Source organism: Sus scrofa, chromosome 11, assembly GCF_000003025.6.
Source record: "Sus scrofa isolate TJ Tabasco breed Duroc chromosome 11, Sscrofa11.1, whole genome shotgun sequence".
NCBI classification, from domain to species: domain Eukaryota; kingdom Metazoa; phylum Chordata; class Mammalia; order Artiodactyla; family Suidae; genus Sus; species Sus scrofa.
The window spans coordinates 9,204,192-9,224,860 of NC_010453.5; the positions used below are offsets into that span (position 1 = coordinate 9,204,192).

A 20,669-nucleotide genomic window follows, 5' to 3' on the forward strand; every position below is an offset into this window, starting at 1 on the left:
ATTATTATATTTTAAATCATTTTATCTGTATTTAATAATGAATTTTTTCTTTCTTCTGGTATTTTTTTTAGATGTCTTTGGTTTGTTCTGGAAATATTAATGGCTAAAAATGAAAATAACAGTCATGCATTTATCAGAAAGATGGTAGAAAATATTAAACAAACAAAAGATGCTCAAGGACCAGATGATGCAAAAATGAATGAAGTATGTAATTTTTTGTCAATAATTATGATTCCATGTCAGTTTTAAACATTGAAGTATAGGGTATGAAACTTCTATGGACGACATCATTCTTTTCTATTAGTAGTAAAAAGTGCATGGTGTTTGTATCAGTAGTAATTAGACTTACTAATATAGAATTACTATAAAATTAGTAGCAATGCTGTTACTAGTAACTAATAATAATAACAGATTAAGCATGTTCCAGAATTACTCCTAATTCACAGAGTCTGGGATGCCAACTTAAGTACCTAAATTTTTTTTAATACCATTGCAGAAACTGTATACTGTGTGTGATGTTGCCATGAATATCATCATGTCAAAAAGCACCACATATAGTTTGGAATCTCCTAAAGACCCAGTACTGCCAGCTCGTTTTTTCACCCAACCTGACAAGGTAGTTTTTTAAGAATTTGTTTGTGTAAGTTGAAATAAAACGTGTTCTCACCCCTAGGTTGTGGGAAGATCAGGAAGGATCAGTATCAAGAGTTGGCCCACTCCTAATGTCATGGAAAGGTCGCGGTGAATCTTAACAGTGTGGTTCAAGACCAGCATAGGGGCCAAACTGGAGGACACAGATAAGCTTCAGAGTTGAATTGGGATGCTCTAGAGTTTGTGTTGCAAGTTTTATGTCAGTCTAAGAGCACAGGCAAAAGTGTGATTAAAGCCTGTAAATATTGGTTAGTGGCCATTGATCTAAAAAGGGAAGGAGAATGCTGGTGTGATTTGAAGTTAATAGGTTCTTGATGGAGATTTGTAACTGGTAGGAGGAAGCAAGCAGAGAACTAGTGCTGGAACAGTCGCAAGACCCTGGAAACACTTCAGGAATGTTCCCAAACCACTCTTGGAAAACTCAAGTATTGTATGATACCAAAAAATGTCTTTTAGAATAGAGATTCATAGTGCATCTAAGCCTATTAAGGGACTGAGAGTAACGAAACAGTCACTACTTACCAGTGCTTACAAATCGGAATGGGCCAGTTAGGTTCACCCAATAAAAGAGACTGTCTGCTTCTGAGCATTCACCTTTCTGTGATGAAGGTAACAGGAGTATATGTGTCCTGTTCCCTGGAGAGCATTATTATAGAAGCATTTGTTTGCTGATATATTCTTGGAACTCTAGTGTGTTAGAGCTCAGATGTGTTGTATTTATACTAGAGTTAGTATGAGGTTAGTTCACACTTATTATAGCATTTAAAATCACCGACTGAAATTTTGTGTTGCAACTGATTTTTTAGTTTAAATAAATATGTATTTTATAACATACTTTAAAACAAAAGCTGCTCTGTGCTTTGTTAGCTTGAATCACCTGATAGAGACAGTGTTTCAGTATTCCTTGACTATGTCTTTTTTCCCTTGCTCGTAGAACTTCAGTAACACCAAAAATTATCTGCCTCCAGAAATGAAATCGTTTTTTACTCCTGGAAAAGTATGTTTTGAAAATTGTTTTAATTTTTATGTGGTAGTTTTTTTTAGTGTGGCTGTTAACATAATGATATTGTTTTGCATTTCTTTAAAAATTGGTGTGTCAAAAGAAAATAGAAGTATTAGATATCCTCCATTTACTAAGAAGAAATATTTTCTATATAGATGCAAACTGAGATACAGAACTTACTTTTTACCTTACAATAAAACCCTGGAGACCGTGATTCTTAAATATCCTGTAATATTAAGATAAAAATATTAAAGTAAAAATACCTTATGTCCTTCCTTTGTAGCAAGAGTCTGTGATTACCAGTTTTCATTGTTGACTGTGCATTTTATTTGTCCTTACTTTCTATGTAAACCTTTTCCTGCACATAACTAAGAAACTTAACTGTTACTCTGTTTATATAGTTTATTTGTTCAGGTGATATTCAATCTATAATCCTTATTTTGCTTAAGAGTAGGCAGATTTTTCATGGATTTGTATATGTAAATTCTTTGACAGATGTTATTTATGATTCTTTGTATCTAAATTTCTTTTGGTTCTAATCAAATAGAAAGAGATATGCATTTTTCATTTCAGCCTAAAACAACCAATGTTCTAGGAGCTGTTAATAAGCCGCTTTCATCAGCAGGCAAACAATCTCAGACAAAATCATCACGAATGGAAACTGTAAGCAATGCAAGCAGCAGCTCAAATCCAAGCTCTCCTGGAAGAATAAAAGGGAGGTGAGTACATAAGAAATATTATACTTTATATTTAAGGATTACACCAAAGCTCTGATCTCTAAAGTAACGTAACTCAAAACATTTCATGTCAGTGAATAAAAATCGATGCCTACCTGAACATTCTGGTTTAACACTGGTAGATGTACAGCTGTCTGTATTTGCTTGCTCATTTAGGAAGGTACTCTGTCTTAGCCTCTCATATTTCAGTTGTTGGTAGACATAAGCTAATTTCCAACCTAAGTATCTAGTGACTGTAAACTTTTAAATTATGGTACATCCATACAGTGGAATACATAGTCATTAAAAAATGACAAAGTTCTGAGCCATATGAAAAGTTTCCACACACATTATTGAGTGAAAAAGGCAAAGAATAGAATCGTGTAAAGTCTTTTGGAATTAAAAAAAAAGAAAGATTTGTATTTGCATTTGCTTGTAAATGCATAGAAAGTTTTTGGAAGAATACACAGCATCTTAATAGTGTAGATAATCTAGTGTAGGAGGGAGACCGTTTTATATTCTGGTGTGCTTCAGATTCCTTTGTACCATGTGCGTACGCATGCTTTTTTATTAAAAACAAAGCTTAAAAATGTACTTTCAAATTATGCTGTGCAGGAGGTTCTTTTTTCTTCTTAAGAAATAAAAAAATAATTCACACTTTAGCTAGTTTTAGCATAATGCGTTTGTCAGCAGCAGAGCTTTGTACAAGGCTAAACTGCTGTCATTTATTGAATTTGAAAGATTATGCTGTTTTTGGCACTGTTCATAACCATTCACTAAAGAAGGGAGGAGACAGGGGTTCCTGCTGTGGCACGGTAGGTTAATGATCTGGCTTGTCTCTGTGGAGGCACCATTTCAATCCCTGGCCCGGCCCAGTGGATGAAGGATGAGCCCTTGCTGCAGCTCTGGCTTGGATTAGATCCCTAGCCCAGGAACTACCATATGCTGTGGGTGCAGCCAAAATTTTTTTTTGAAAAAAGAAGGCAGGAGACATTCTCCATGTCTTACCAGTTTCCTCGTAATGAATAAATTGTCAAAGGATATATAATATAATAGGGTTCGAACAAAAATTACATAGAAAGCTCTAGTTTGTTCGAGATTTCTGTTTTAATGCATATTAGTGTCTAATTCCTAAGTGGCCCTTCGCCAATGTATAACATTTGGACATTGTGCTAGTGGATGGCCTCATATTTAACATGACCAAAGACATTTCCAGCAACTCATTTCCTCAACTACCAATTTTTCTCCTTGAATTCTTGATTATAATGAAAGATGATCTAATTAATTCATCCATCTAGGCAAAGGGGCTCAGAATTGTCTGATGCTCCTCATATGCTAAGACGTTTGGCCAATTATTTTTCCTCTATGACGTTTATTTAATACTTTTCTGCTATCGTCATTTCATTCATTCCCTTTAATTACTGTGGTATTTGGCTCTTTCCCTTTCTTATTTCTCTGGCCGTGTATATTCTATCACTGCTAGGTAATCTTTTTTAAATGCCACTGTTCTCAGGTTATTGCTTGGCTTCCCTTGTTTGCTTTCAAGACAATGGTACAGTTTTACTCTGCCCTCATTTCCCATTCTTATTCAAAACAAATGACTCCCCGTTTCCCTTCGAGACTTTTTCAGTATACTTGCGGTTAAACTTTGTTTCAGCCATTTGTCACTTTTTTCTCCAAATCCCATCAGTTTACTAAGACTCTTTCTGAAGCCAGGTGTGCTTGAGAGATCAGTTTGGTTGGAGAGTAGAAAAGAGAGAATAATGGCCAGACTGTGTTTGGACTTTGTGGATAATGTAAGGAATTTGGGTTTGATTTTAAGTAAAACTGGAAGTTGATGTGGAGCCTAGTTGTGATTGTTTGTGGAGAGTGGAGGAGTTTGAACTGAGGTAGGAAGAGACAGCGAGCAGCCAGCCGTTAGCAATCTAGGGAAGAGGCAAAAAGGGAGGAAGATGGAAAATTGCCAGATGGTATTAAATATGAGACATGCTGTTAAAACCGATACATTTCAAAAAGAATGAAACCTTTCCTCATAAAGCTCTAAAGCAACACCAGGGAACAGGAAAAACATTTTTAAGGTTATTTGATGATAATAACAATTACAAATGTCTTATTAAAAGGCTTGATAGTTCTGAGATGGATCACAGTGAAAATGAAGATTACACAATGTCTTCACCTTTGCCGGGAAAAAAAAGTGACAAGAGAGACGACTCTGATCTTGTAAGGGTGAGATATTTGGTTTGATTTTATGATAATTATAATAAGAATTTTATTATATAAATAATAATTTTTACACTGAAACCAGTTGACATTACTCACAAGTTTGACATCCGATTTTACTTTAATGGTTTTTTTAATCACAAATTTGAGTTTATAATTTTCCTCTACCATGTAATTTAAGTACTTTGAATCTCTTGTGTTTCTTGTCATTCTAATAAGCCATCTTTATTCTTTAGGTCTTTGGAATCAAACTTGCCAGTTCCATACTCAGAACTGCTTGGCTTTTGTGTTTTTTTTAAACGCAGTAAGTTTAGACTTAGCCTTAGAGAAAGAGACTAGAAGAGAGGGTCTTTAAAGGTTGCTCCACTTTAGCTGATTTCTTTCTTTCTTTTTTTGCTTTTTAGGGCTGCACTCACAGCATATGGGTGCTTCCAGGCTAGGTTTGAACCAGAGCTACAGCCGCCGGCCTACGCCACAGCCACAACAACACGGGATCCAAGCCGCATTTGCAGCCTACACCACAGCTCACAGCAATGTCAGATACCTGACCTACTGAGTGAAACCAGGGTTTGAACCCACATCCTCATGGATACTAGTTGGATACGAGTTGGATTAGTTTCTGCTGCGCCATGACGGCAACCCTGTTAGTTGATTTCTGAGCCTTTAATTACTAAATAAGCTTGTCGTAAAGGTAGGAAGTGCTACAGTTTTCATAAAGTCCCTGTTTAGTTTTTAATCTAAATAGCAATGATAACTAGTATGATAAACATAATTTGTAAATGTCATTTGAATACAAATTTGGTAGTTTTTGTACAGATATAGAATGTAGTTATATATTCCAACACAACCTGGCATTAATTATTAGACATATTTTGACTTTGTAGGTTAGCTCTCAACATTTCTTAAAAAACCCATTAGGTTCCCTGAATCATTTTGTTTATCTGTAAAGTGTGGATAACTAGCTGGTAAGGTTTATCAGAATAAATGAATTAGCCCAAATGTATGGTACTTGCTGCTGTTTTATTATTGTTATAAAGATTAATATTTTTGGTGATTAATAATAAATGTTAATGTGTTTGAATCTACTCAGTTAATAAAAGTGAAAAGTTACCAGTAAGGGCTTTTGCTTTCTCTGAAATAATTGCTTGCCCTTCTTGTCTTCTCCTGGCCCAACATTACATATCTCAAGAAGTTAAAATTATTTTCAGGTTTCTCCAGTAATTTATTTTAGCAGATTGTTTCTCTTTCCATTTAAAAAAGTTAAAATTCTAAAATTCTTACTGGATCTTAACTATATTATAAATTATAATTTTTATTGGCTGTTTAAAATTTTCACCCCAATAGAATTAAACATTGATCTCTTATGTAGAAAGGAATCTTGTTATCTGGATTTGTAGAAGAGAATCCTTGAATTGAGGAAAGGTGTTTATGTCTTCTAGGCCTGCTTCTCACTTAGTACAGAAATTCCTTCATTGTCATTTATGAAAGTTGGTCACCGTGTGCTTGAAGATGCCTTAAGTGGAGAGCTTAAAATTCTCTCTTTTGTTGGAAACCTCAATTTAGGCTTCCACACTCACATGCTGCCCCTTCCCCACAAAATTGGGAAAGAGGTTTTGATAATTCTTAATATTTTGTTATCCTATAAATTCCATACCTAGTTCTACCATTTGCAGCAGAGCTTCTGAGATTTATTTGTATAATTAATGGAGTTCTTTGGCTGCCTTTTGTGTAACATTGCATCCATTTTCAGAAGAACCTTATTAATCTAATTTCAACTGAAATATCTTCAAAGAGATGAAAATTATGAGACAACTTCAATGTAAAGAACAATAGGTTATGGCAAAAGAGTATTATCTTCACTACCAGTTTCACATACCAAAATTTCACTGCAAATGGATTTTTCTTTGTAAACGGTTAAATTCTAATATTTAGTTTTTCAAATAAAATATTTTCCCCATTTCCTGTTTTTAACCTCAGTTTTATATTCCCCTCCGTTCTGAATACAGTGCAGTGCAAAATGAAAAATTAGAGAATGCAGTACTTTAGGAAGCTAGATTATTTTACAAGATTCTCAAGAAAGTGGACATTGAATTTCACGTTTATCACCAACCTTTTCCAGAGCATAAAGGAATTCACCCACATTTTGAGACTTTTGGACATCAAAATGAGTTATAACATTTAAAATTGGAGAGTTGAGTTAATTTAATATTTGTCTTGCTATCTATAGGTAATGACAGTTAATTTTTAATTTCTGTGCAAAACTCTAGATAAATACTAACAAGTTAAAACCAGCAATCTATAGATCTTTTCTTCCTGGAATGTTAAGGATAATTTAAATGCTAAAAAAAAACTTTTTTAAAGCAAATTGATATCCCAAATAAAAAATATTAACAACAGTCTCAGATTATGCCAAACTGACATAAATAAAATGACAGGAATAAAACTCTTCTTGAAATAGCTACACTAATACCATAAAGATATTTCATACTAAATGTTTTATCTTTTTAAGTCAGTAGGCAATGATTTAGTAAAAATTATTCAACTTAAAGGCAAAATACTTAAAACATTATTATTAAAAGTCAGAAACACAAGTTCCCATTATGGCTCAGTGATTAACAAGCTCGACTAGTATCCCTGAGGATGCAATTTCAATCCCTGGCCCTGCTCAGTGGGTTAAGGATCCAGTGTTACTGTGAGCTGTGGTGTAGGTCGCAGATGTGGCTCAGATCTTGAGTTGCTCTGGCTGTGGCATAGGCCAGCAGCTACAGCTCTGATTCAACCCCTAGCCTGGCAACCTCCACATGCCATGGGTGCAGCCCTAAAGACAAAAGACAAAAAAAAAAAAAAAAAAAAATCAGGAACAGGAGTTCCCACTGTGGGATAGCAGGATAAGGGTCTGGCATTGTCTCTGTGGCAGCATGGGTTCAGTCCTGACCCATGAGCTTCCATATGCAGCCACAAAAAGAAAAAAAAAAAAAAAAAAAAAAAAGGAACAAAACAAAGCAACCTGTTATCACCACTATTATTTAAATTGTTCTGGAATATTTGACCAATTTTGAAAAATATGAAATAGGAATCAAAAGTATGATGACAAAAAAGACAAATTTATTTTTATTTTTGTATTCTTAAAAAAATAAGGGAAGCAATTGAAAAACTTAGGAATTTAGCATGGGAGTTCCTGTCGTGCCTCAGCAGTTAATGAATCTGACTAGCATCCATGAGGACACAGGTTCAATCTCTGGCCTTGCTCAGTGGGTTAATGGTCTGCTGTTGCCGTGAGCGGTGATTTAGGCCGCAGACGTGGCTTGGATCCTGCGTTGCTGTTGCTGTGGCTTTGGCATAGGCTGGCAGCTACAGCTCCCATTTCACCACTCCTTATGCTGCGGGTGCAGCCCTAAGAAGCCAAAAAATAAAAACAGAAAAATTTAGCATGATAGGCTATGTATGTATGTATGTAACTAACTTTGGTGATTTTACTTTGTATCAGATATACACTTGAGAATAAGAGGGATTTTCTCCACCACAATAACCATTACAACAATGGAATTAGATAGATTGATTTAAACATATCCTTAAAAAGAAGTAGCGGGAACCTGTGTGGAGGAAATACCAAAGCAGAGATATAGAAGAGAGAGAAGCCATACCATTTTCCTTCATGGAAAAATGAATTTAAAAGGTGACAGTTCTAAGTGAACATATCATTGTAAAATTCCAGTGTGATTTTTAAGTCCGTGTAGAAGAATAAATGGATACCAAAAAGAGGAATAATGATAAGATCAGTCCAACAAGACACAAACATGCTTAGTTATAATTAATAAAATATTGTGCTGCTATTACAATAACCCAGAAGTTATTTTAAAAAAATACAAAATAAAGTAGGCATTATAAATCAGTGATTTTGAAATGATTGGGTGTCTCTTTGGCAGTGGGAGTGGGAAAAACAGTTTAAAACCTCATCTCACATCCTAAACAAAATACCAATAATATATTTGAAAACAAGATAAAATAATGTCTAAAACAAAATAATAAAAAAACCCAAAATGCAATTCTTAAACAAATTACACTAGTCTTAGTCTGCTCAGGCAGCCATAATAAAACACCATACATGGACTAGGAGGCTTAAACAACATACATTAATTTTCTCATATTTCTGGAGGTTGGGAGGTCCACGATCAAATTACTGGCCAATTCAGCTCCTCTTAGGAGCTCTGTTCCTGCTTTACAGATGATTCTTACCTTACATGGTGGAAAGATAGGCATCTCCCTGGTGTCTCTTTTTATAAAGGACAATAATCCCATCAGGAGGACCCCACTCTCATGACATTATCTCAAACTGAATTACCTCCCAAAGGCCCAGAGAGTCTCAATTGGGAACACAACTCAGTTCATAGCAAATACAACTAAAATTTAAAGACACAGAAAAGTGTGGAATAATGTAGATTAAAACTCAGACTCTAATAAACAAATGGACAAAGGGCATATTATCAAGGACATAATCAGGCACTTCACAGACAGGAAACACAAATGACTAATTAAACATATAAAAGCATAGGAGTTCCCGTTGTGGCGCAGTGGTTAACGATCCGACTAGGAACCATGAGGTTGCGGGTTCCATCCCTGGCTTTGCTCAGTGGGTCAAGGATCCAGCATTGCATGAGCTGTGGTGTAGGTCGCAGACACTGCCGGATCCCACGTTGCTGTGGCTGTGGCATGGGCCAGTGGCTACAGCTCTGATTTAACCCCTAGCCTGGGAACCTCCATGTGCCGTGGGAGTGGTCCTAGAAAAGGCAAAAAGACACCTGCATGCGTGCGTGCGCGCACACACACACACACACACACACACTATATATATATGTGATCAGGTAATTTTTGTTTTTCACTGGTTTTTAAAACTTTGATGTAGATTTTTGGAAATTAACTTAGTCCTACAAATATGTGTTTATGTGTTTTATGCGCACACACGTGTATATGTATGGACAGCACTGTAAATTCATACATACTATTCTTGCTTTTTTTGAAGAATTTCCTCAGTTTCTGCCTGCTGGTCAATGCTTAAATTCTGTGATTGTAGACTGGGATTTTATTTTAAATTTCAAAGTCACTGATTTAAAATTTTGTCGTTGTTAGTTGTACCTGGGAAGAAGCAGTGTCTTTGATTCAGAAGTGTTTTCAAAATTTATAATAAGTGATGAATATGTTTAACTTTCATATGTTGCATTGTCCATTTACAAAATAAAAATAATAGTTCTGTATATGATGTGTATGTATGATATGTAACATAGTTGATATTCTTTGTCTTATTAGACACTAAATGGTAAAATTAGAATTACTTCAATTGACTATCCAAACATATCCATTAAGCCCAGTGTAGTTGCCCATTATTCAAGCACTGAATTTGGAATATTTTTTATGATGCAGCTTTTCAATAATATTTTATAGTCTAATCAAATACTGATCTTGAGAGTTTTCATTTGAGCCTGTCTAGCTTCAGTAAGGATAAAAATTAAAAAACTTAAAAGCGTAAGTAATTATGGTTCTAATATAGTTAAGAACTCTGCACTTTTTTTAGGTACATTTTTAGCACTGAAGTGGTTAGCAGTTTTTTTGTTTATTCTTAAAAATTACATACTAACAATTTATGCTCAGTTTTATATTTGAAATTGTGACTTTTATTCCTAGTCTGAATTGGACAAACCTAGAAGCCGGAAGAAAACACCTGTAACAGACTCAGAAGAGAAATTAGGCATGGATGACCTAACTAAGTTGGTACAGGAACAGAAACCTAAAGGCAGTCAACGTGGACGGAAGAGGGGCCATACGGCTTCAGAATCAGAGGAACAGCAGTGGTCCGAGGAAAAGAGGCTCAAAGAAGATATTTTAGAAAATGAGGATGAGCAGAATAGTCCACCAAAAAAAGGTAAAAGAGGCCGACCACCAAAACCTCTTGGTGGAGGTACCCCCAAAGAAGAGCCAACAATGAAAACGTCTAAAAAAGGAAGCAAAAAAAAATCTGGACCTTCAGCAGCAGAAGAAGAGGAAGAAGAAGAAAGACAAAGTGGAAACACAGAACAGAAGTCCAAAAGTAAACAGCACCGAACTTCAAGGAGAGCACAGCAGAGGTCAGTATGTGTGACTCTGAACTGTGTATGTTCAGTTACTGTGTTACAGATCATAATTTGATGCTGTCCACATTTGGGTCTTCCCCAAAGCAGAGCAGAGTCTCCTGAAACTAGTGCAGTTGAATCCACACAATCCACACCACAGAAAGGACGAGGAAGACCATCAAAAACGCCATCACCATCACAACCCAAAAAAAATGTGTAAGTTGTAAATAATATTAAATGTCAAACCAGTTTCAGATTATTTTGCGAGTTCATTAATTTCTAAATATACATAGGGCTGCATTTAAATCCCCATGTATTTAGCTCCGTTACACTAGGTAAGATAAAACTTTTGTGGACTTACCTAGATTATTACTGATATCCCTGTCAACCCTGTGGTGACACTTGTACACTTTTACAGGTCGTAGACACAGCTTTGTGATGAATACCAGATAGCTTATTATTTCCAATATAGACCTGACGGAGCCTAAAGAAGGTATTTTTAAATAATCACAGCATCATTGACCATGTTCTTTATGTCCTTCCTCAGCAACTTTAAAAAATAGCTTTCGCACTTCCACTTTCATTCTTTGAACTGTGTAGAAAAGTAATAGGCATCATTTTCTTAAAGTCCACCCATGGAAACTTTCACATGCTGATCTCAAATTTTTGATAATCTTGATTTTGCTTGTTTTCAGATCACATTAGCACATCTGTATCTACATATAGATAATTTGGGATGTTCACACACATACATGTTTATAGGAACGTTAGCAATAACAAATCCATATCCAGGTTTATTAAAGTGACAGGAGCATGAATGCTGTAATTTGTAAACTGACGTGTTTTTCTTCTCAGTTATTTAAGTAGAAATAGACTAGCATGTCTTTTATTAGAAATTACGCAATTTTTCTGAAAGTAATCCCATATGTCAATAGCTTGACCTTTTCAGAGTTGCCATTACACCTTGGTTAAATACTTAGCTATCTTTGCAGTTTTTCCTGTTCCTGTGTATTCCACAGGAAGAGGAAAAGTTACCTGAGTGTCTAGCCAGTACTTCCTGCCTTCTTCCATTTAATTTTTTCCTCAGGTAAAAGGTAAAGGTAAGTACATTTTTGTGGCTGCTTCATAAATATGTTTGTATTCAACCATGGAAAATCATTGTTTTCTCAAAAAACAAAAAAAAATCTTAAGGAATATTAAATTTCCATGGTTAATTTTATAACAAGGAAATAACAAGGGGTAAATATCTTTCATGTTCATAACTTTAATTTCTTTATATTTGGGCATCATAAAATTAGACGGTTAACATGTTATCCTCTAAAATTACACAAGTCCTCACATAAGTGTTCTAAACCAAACAAGTGTTTCTTTTAAAAAGTCAATACAGAAAGAGATTTTGTACTCTATCTTAACAGCCTAACTTCCTTTCACTGGGGAGCCTTTTTAGAGGTAAGTGTAATAGCATATTATGATTTGCCTGTTTCTTGTTCTGACCTCAGTGGAACTGAGAAGGATTTTATTATTTTCCCTTATATTTACTTCTGTTAATTCTTAAAGATGAATCAAATAAAAAAATTACTTGGTTTGAGCATGGATTGAACAATACATATTTTGGATTGCTTATAGAAGTAATAAGCTCAGTTCTTGATTTTAAAACATTTGTTGAGAGAGATATTTGATTAAGTGACTGCCTCCTATGTTTCAGAGAGTACTAGGTACTAGGAGTATAGTGGCACAGGACAAACATGATTCTTTTTTTTTTTTTTTTTTTTCCCCACTGTACAGCAAGGGGGTCAGGTTATCCTTACATGTATACATTACAATTACATTTTTCCCCCACCCTTTCTTCTGTTGCAACATGAGTATCTAGACAAAGTTCTCAATGCTATTCAGCAGGATCTCCTTGTAAATCTATTCTAAGTTGCGTCTGATAAGCCCAAGCTCCCAATCCCTCCCACTCCCTCCCCCTCCCATCAGGCAGCCACAAGTCTCTTCTCCAAGTCCATGATTTTCTTTTCTGAGATGTTCATTTGTGCTGGATATTAGATTCCAGTTATAAGTGATATCATATGGTATTTGTCTTTGTCTTTCTGGCTCATTTCACTCAGTATGAGATTCTCTAGTTCCATCCATGTTGCTGCAAATGGCATGATGTCATTCTTTTTTATGGCTGAGTAGTATTCCATTGTGTATATATACCACCTCTTCCGAATCCAATCATCCATTGATGGACATTTGGATTGTTTCCATGTCCTGGCTATTGTGAATAGTGCTGCAATGAACATGAGGGTGCATGTGTCTCTTTTAAGGAGAGTTTTGTCCAGATAGATGCCCAAGAGTGGGATTGCGGGGTCATATGGAAGTTCTATGTATAGATTTCTTAGGTATCTCCAAACTGTTCTCTATAGTGGCTATACCAGTTTACATTCCCACTAACAGTGCAGGAGGGTTCCCTTTTCTCCACACCCCTCCAGCACTTGTTATTTGTGGATTTATTAATGATGGCCATTCTGACTGGTGTGAGGTGGTATCTCATGGTAGTTTTGATTTGCATTTCTCTTATAATTAATGATGTTGAGCATTTTTTCATGTGTTTGTTGGCCATCTGTATATCTTCTTTGGAGAAATGTCTATTCAGGTCTTTTGTCCATTTTTCCATTGATTGATTGGCTTTTTTGCTGTTGGGTTGTGTAAGTTGTTTATATATTCTAGAGATTAAGCCCTTGTCCGTTGCATCATTTGAAACTGTTTTCTTCCATTCTCTAAGTTGTCTTTTTGTTTTCTTTTGGGTTTCCTTTGCTGTGCAAAAGCTTTTCAGTTTGATAAGGTCCCATGGGTTTATTTTTGCTCTAATTTCTATTGCTTTGGGAGACTGACCTGAGAAAATATTCATGAGGTTGATGTCAGAGAGTGTTTTGCCTAGGACAAACATGATTCTTATCCTCATAGGACTTACCATTGAAATGGGCGTGTACTCATTAAATAATGATGTAAATAATGGAATTATTAATTGTGATCAGAACCCTGAAGGATAACATTAGGGTGCTCTAAGAGAGTGTAATGAGAGGGTTGGAGAATTGGGGATGTTTTCTCTTTGGAAAGTGACCCATTGATTCCTTGAGAATAGTAGGAGCGAGACTGATAGAGTGTAGGGAGAAGGACCATGTCAGGAGGAGGGAACTCTGTCTTCTGAAGAGGGAAAAATCCTGGCAGACTTAGAAAGCTGAAGGAAGACGTATTTTGTTGCGTTATAGTTGCGGAGATTACTCTCAGTACAGTAGCGGATCTCTAGGGGAGCGACATCAGCTGGTTTTACACTTTAAGGAGGTTACTGTGTAGAGAGAAGACACAAAAGATGATACTGGTTTAGAAATATGTGGTAACAATGAAGATGGAGGGAGTTTCCGTTGTGGCAAAGCAGAAATAAATCCTACTAGTATCCACGAGGAAGTGGGTTTGATCCCTGGCCTCGGTCAGTGGGTTGGGGATCCGGCGTTGCCATGAGCTGTGGTATAGGTCACAGATGCATCTCGGATCCTGTGTGGCTGTGGCTGTGGCTGCGTCTGTGGCCTTGGCCAGCAGCTGTAGCTATGTGCTGTGTTCAACTCCCAGCCTGGGAACTTCCTTATGCAGCCGGTATGGCCCTCAAAAGCAAGAAAAAAAAAAAAAAAAGATGGAGAGAAGTGAATGGATTTGAGATTTCTTTATCTATATAAGTAGAGTCTTAGGTCCATACCGTTAAGAAAGACTAAATTTTCTGCTTTGAGCAGCTCAGTAGATATAGAAGCCTTTTACTGAGTTGGGAAAGATAAAGAGTGAACTTTATGTTTTGTTTTTTTAATTAATTAATTAATTTATTTATTTATTTATTGTCTTTTTTCTTTTTTTGCCTTTTCTGGGGCCGCTCCCGAGGCATATGGAGGTTCCTAGGCTAGGAGTCTAATTGGAGCCGTAGCTGCTGGCCTACGCCAGAGCCACAGCAATGTGGGGTCTGAGCCGTGCCTGCGACCTACACTGCAGCTCACAGCAACGCCGGATCCTTAACCCACTGAGCAAGGCCAGGGATCGAACCCGCAGCCTCATGGTTCCTAGTCGGATTCGTTAACCACCGAGCCACGACGGGAACTCCTAACTCCTAGGTTTTGTTTTCAAATCCCTTATGTTATTTGTCTCAATCAAATAAATAACACTTTTGTTATCTGGTAGATCTTTTTATAAGTAAGATTCTAAGATTAAACACTGGTTTAGGGTCTCTAATGTAAGAACATTTCTTGTCTTACAAGGTAATTGAGAATAAAAATGATATAATACATGAGAGTTCATGCAATACAGGTAACCTACCACTTAAAGCTCAGCATGCTCAGTTTATTTTACATGTGTTTTTCTCTAGCCGTTTGGGACGTTCCAAACAAGCAGCTACTAAAGAAAATGACTCAAGCGAAGAAGTAGATGTGTTTCAGGGTAGCTCCCCTGTCAATGATGATAATCCACAGGAAGAAACAGAAGAGGAGGAAGTTTCTACAGTAAATGTATGTGTTTATGGAAGTGCCACGTGTGATAGAATTAGAAGTGGTATATATTTGGTCAGATCCGTTTAGCAGTTGCTGTTACTTAGTGAGTCTAAATATTTATATGTTTTTCTTTATTAGTTTGTACTGTTGTTTCATCTACTGGTTTGCCAATAAATGGTGACATGTCTTGAGTTGCAGATTATTTGCATGTATTTGATAGTTGTTAGGATCCAAACTAAGTAACTGTTTTATGAGGAAGCCAACCGTAAACCTAAATTCATACATATCAAATGTTCTCTTTTACTGCAGAAACATAAGTAAAAAAGATCATATTTGCAACTGTTTTCCTGACTGTTGACAATGACTTCTGTTCATTTCTCTTTAAAATTATTAAATTGAAAAATAAGGTAGTTTTCTCTTTTGCTATCCTGGGAAAGGCAATTATGGGCATTTGAATATTATATAGGTCTAAATATGTGGTGCCGAGGCAGAAAGTTAGCCTAGGAGAAAGGTTTTAAGGAAAGAAAAGCAAAGAAGATCAGGAACATGTAAGAATAATGATTGGTTAAAAAACAATAGTAATTACTGCTATGTCAATTAATGTGTACACATTTTAATTAAGCATCTGGTGATATTTCTTTTAAGGTGCGGCGGCGGAGTTCTAAAAGAGAAAGGCGATGAACAAATGTCATTAGGAACTTTCTATGTGAAAGCTTTGAAAAAAGTTTGTTTGTCAAGCTTCAGGCTGAGTAGAGCCTTTGATGCACACAATGGGACTGCTGAAGAATGGACAGCTGGACTTACTCTGATGACCTCACGTTCTTGTGGTCACAGGCGTCAGCCATATGCATGCTGATGGCAGTGACTACGGCGTCTTGGGAAAAGGTGTGATGTGCGATGGCTGTGTAGACATACTAAAGAAGAAACTTGTAAATATATTTTTTCTCCCCCCCCCCTTTTTTTTTAAATGTTTCTGACTTCTAAAGTGCTTGTATAGCTTTTATCTGCGGCTTTAAACTGACAGCACCCAACTGTTTATTGGATCTATTGATTTGAAAGAGTTTGTTAGTATAGATCTTAAGCAGTAATCTGTCAGTGTTTGTATTTGTATTCTCTGCAATTTTACTGTGAAAAATTATTTTTCAACAAACAGTGTCAGTTTCTTGATGTCACTATTTGTTGGAGAGTCAAAATGATCTCTTTCCCTTGTGTATCTCACCTAGTGTTTACTCCTGGGCACCCTTAATCTTCAGAGGTGCTAAATTGTCTGCCATTACACCTGAGCAATGCCTCTGATGGGAAGATACCACACAAATTGTGAAATAGTCCTGACGTTGTTTGATTATTTTACACCTCAGTATTGATCCCAGAATTTTCTGGCCTTTCATGGCAATGAAAATTTTAAAAAGAGAGAGATTTAAAATATTTTAATTTTAAAGAGTGTGTTTTAAAATAATGTACTGAATTCTTTATGCCATTTTATCATCCCTTTTCAGTTTTTATTAATCTACTGTATCAATAAAATTCTGTAATTTGAATTAGTTTTTAATAGTCTAGAATGTTATTGTGTATAGATATTTCCTCTTGAACATTATGTTCAGAAAATGCAAATTATTACACTATAATATAAAATCTGATATATACACATTAGAAAAGTTTCAGTTCTCCATAGCAGTGTAAAGTTAATGAGAAAGAAAAAAATTTTATTGATGCAGTGTGTCTTTATAAAGCTGTTCTTGAAAGCAAGTGTTTTGTATTTTATAGTGAGTTGCATGTTTATGAAACAAAGTGCTGAAAATGGGATGTGCTCTTCTCTGTAAATTCATATTTAGCCATAGTATATGATAGATTGCCCCATAACATAGTTTTTCATCAAGAGTTTATTATTGTACTTTATTTTGGAGCCAAAAATTGTTTTTTTTGTGGGGGGTGGGAGGCAGGGTGGGAGTCATATATCCAGCTATATGAGCTACTGTAGGTATCACAGTCTTATGAGCTTCGAATGAAATTCCACTTTGTCCAGATTGGGAGAAGTGGAAATTTATTTTGGTTTAGAGCATATCTTTTTTTCTTTGTTGTAATCTACAAAATATAGAAACAAAGGCAGTATCCTTTCTACAGTTTTATGAACTGTATTTTCACCAAAACGTATAGGTTACAACTTAATGCTTATCTAAACTGCTTTTATTGTTTCAGGTGCTTTTCTTTCATTTTTTTCATGGTGACCATCAGAAAACAAAATCATATTCTAACTTATTAAATTTACCACAGTGAATAATGGAGCATTTTCATATAATATGCCATTATGTTTAAGGTATTATTTCCAAGATTGGTTATAACAGATGGGGGATATAATAAAGAAACTACTATTTTGGAAAATGACATTTTACTATTTTCCAATGTATATCACAATTGATGTGATTATTTTTCTTTTAAAGATTTCTTCATGTTTATGAAATGACCTTTTATTTTTAAAAAAAAAGTTTTGAATTGTGTCTTAATCTCTCAATATTTAGCTATTTTTCATTTACAACAGTACCGACACCAGTGATGATAGGAGGCTGCTGTATATCAAGGCAGCTAATGTTGGACCAAGATGCAATTGGTTTTTAAATGTTTCGTTAGCTCAGTTCTCCCAGACACGCTATTTCTATTTCAGCAGTACAAAGGCATGTTTTTAAATCTATAAAATAAAGAATAAGGGATAGCTTTGTATTTTTGTCATTAACTAAATTGCACCAGAAATGTTTATGGAAGTATATCTTTAAGACCATTTTATAAAACATAATGAAAAAATGATTGTGGAGGATTTTTATTTGCATGATCATCGTTAACCAAATTCCACTGCACATTAATTCTGTACATCAGTTCACAAAGAATGTTCATTGTAGATTTCGTTCAATGCCAATGAGTCTGTGATTTTACAATTTGTTCACTTTTGGGAAGATTATGATGTAAATTTTCCATTTTTCTGTAGAAAAATAGGTGCAATAATGATCAAAGTTTTGATGTCCTGAGTCTTCATCTTAGGGAATTATCTTATTATTATGTTTAAGCTTAACATTTCATGTACTAACATTTGGAGGGCCACATACTCTAAACTAAAGTCAAATTAAGTATGTATAAAACGTTAACTGCTAACAGTGGTTAGCAAACTCTTCAGTGATAATGTTCATTTTGAAAATATGTACTGTATAAAATTAAGAAACTATTTAACTCACTGTAACAAGTTCCATTATGAAAATCTTATGATTCTTCAGTGAGATTATCTTGCTGCACTCTGTAGCAAATCCATTTAATCTACAATATAATAAAATTTCTTGCTGCAGTGCAACAGGAAGCTTTTTCAGTGATCTCCACTGTATATGTAAATTACAAATGTGGCTGTAAAACTTGTTCCAGGTATTAAAGGTTAAATTCCTTTCTGTATCTTCTTACAACTTGTAAGTTTTTTAAGATTTCCTTTGCCCACTTGAAGAATGTCAGGATCTTAAGAATTTGTTTAACTTAGACGTATCTCCCCTACCACATAGTATTATGTCACAGTGATGAACAATTGGTATTTAGATAGATAACCAATTTTCAGACACATTTTTGGATTTTCTGTGAAGTTGAATAAACATGAAAGTTAATATATAATTGTATTATTTTATTTATGTGAATCTATGTGTATTTAAATATGTTTACTAAGTAGAGGAAGGCACATTTCGAGGATTTTTCATTTTGGAGACTTTGTCTCCTTAAGAGGAAATAAATTTCCTAGTAACATTTTTTTCAAACTTTTTTTTTGTTCTTTTTAGGGCCACACCTGCTGCATATGGAGGTTCCCAGGCTAGGAGTCAAATCAGAGCTATAGCTGTTGGCCGGCACCACAGCCACAGCAATGCAGGATTCCTGCCGCATCTATGACCTACACCACAGCTCATGGCAGTGCCGATCCTGACGGAGGCCAGGGATCAAACCTGCGTCCTCATGGATGCTAGACAGATTCGTTTCCGCTGAGCCCCTACAGGAACTCCCTCAAACTTTTTGTTTAAACTTCTCATGCAAAATCATGTCCAACAGAGATTTACTAAGTATTATTTAAGTTAAAAGATTGCATAACTGAAGAAAATAAATGTATCATATAAACTTTTAGAAGTAAGCACTAAGAAAATAAGTTACTATAGTAACTTATAGTGGCAGGTTTTGTTATGTTTTGTTGTTGTCTTTTGTCTTTTTAGGGCCGCACTCACGGCATGTGGAGGTTCCCAAGCTAGGGGTCTAATCAGATCTGTTGCTGCTGGCCTAAGCCAGAGCCACAGCAATGCCAAATCTGAGCCACATCTGCAACCTACACCACAGCTCACGGCAATGCCAGATCCTTAACCCACTGAGTGAGGCCAGGGATTGAATCCACAACCTTAAGGTTCCTAGTTGGATTCATTTCCACTGCACCACGATGGGAACTCCTATAGTGGCAGTTTTATTAATTTGTTCAACAAGTATTTATTGAGTACCTACTATGGCTGTTCTAGTTACAGAGGATAAAGTGTGATCAAGATAAAATCTCTGCCCTTGGGAAGCTTACAGGGAGGGGGGAGAGTGGGGGAAAGAAAACCATAAGTCATAAATAATGTCAGATGGTGAAAAGTGTGGAAATGAGAAAAGGAAAAGCAGGATAGCAGAAATGATTGGAAAAGTTATTTTATATACTTTGACGCTGTGTTATTCATCATTTTATGATGAAGTGACACTTTTATAATTATAAAACATCACTTGCTATCTGTTTGAATGGTTCATGCCTATTTTGAGAATCGGTATGGCCATACCAGTTTTAACTATTGTTTCTGTGACAGAGCTTTTTCTATCCTGTTATTTTCAACTTATTTGTGTCCTGAGTTTAAAAGTGTGTGTTATATAAACATTTTATACTTTGGTCCTGTTCTTTTATCCAGCCTTAGAATCTTTGCTCTTTAATTAGAATATTTAGACTATTTTTGGTTTAATTACTGACAGAGTAGCTTTTATTGCTAATTTTCTTTTTTGCCAATTTTTTCTTTATTCCTTTTTTTCTCCTTTTCCTACCTTCTTTTGGGTCAGTAGAGTACTTCTTGCTATTCTCTCTCTTCTACTAGCTTTTTTGTCATACCTAATTGTATTATTATTTGGTGGTTACCCTACAGATTACAATATCCACACTTATTGTGGTGAGTGTTATATTAATGTTTTTTACCACCTTCTGAACAATGCAAGTTTAAAATAGTTCAACTCCATTTGCTGCCTCTCTACTCGTTGTGCCGTAGTTGTATTTTGCAGTTGTAAATGTCAGAATATCGATACTTTTCTGTATTTATTTTTGCTTCTTAGGACTGCACCTGTGGCATCTGGAAGTTACCAGGCTATGGGTCACATTGGAGCTGCAGCTGCCAACCTACACCACACACACAGCACTGTAGGATACGAGTTGCATCTGCAACTTACA

The 20,669-nt window shown here is 35.6% G+C and overlaps 1 protein-coding gene across 10 annotated transcripts in view; it reads left to right on the forward strand.

Moving 5' to 3' along the window:
* Positions 1-18,844, forward strand: part of PDS5B (PDS5 cohesin associated factor B) — a 208,342-nt gene extending 189,498 nt beyond the window's left edge. The window contains exons 27-35 of one of the 10 annotated variants that reach the window (XM_021065557.1): positions 72-204; positions 497-616; positions 1,586-1,648; positions 2,228-2,373; positions 4,491-4,596; positions 10,270-10,709; positions 10,800-10,910; positions 15,085-15,223; positions 15,851-18,844. In XM_021065557.1, coding sequence (XP_020921216.1) covers positions 72-204; positions 497-616; positions 1,586-1,648; positions 2,228-2,373; positions 4,491-4,596; positions 10,270-10,709; positions 10,800-10,910; positions 15,085-15,223; positions 15,851-15,886 — 1,294 coding nt within the window. In that variant the 3' untranslated portion in view covers positions 15,887-18,844. Of the gene's footprint in view, positions 1-71; positions 205-496; positions 617-673; positions 1,649-2,227; positions 2,374-4,490; positions 4,597-10,269; positions 10,710-10,799; positions 10,915-15,084; positions 15,224-15,850 lie in introns of those variants that run through there. The other 9 variants (XM_021065558.1, XM_021065559.1, XM_021065561.1 and 6 more) reach the window with 9 other exon arrangements.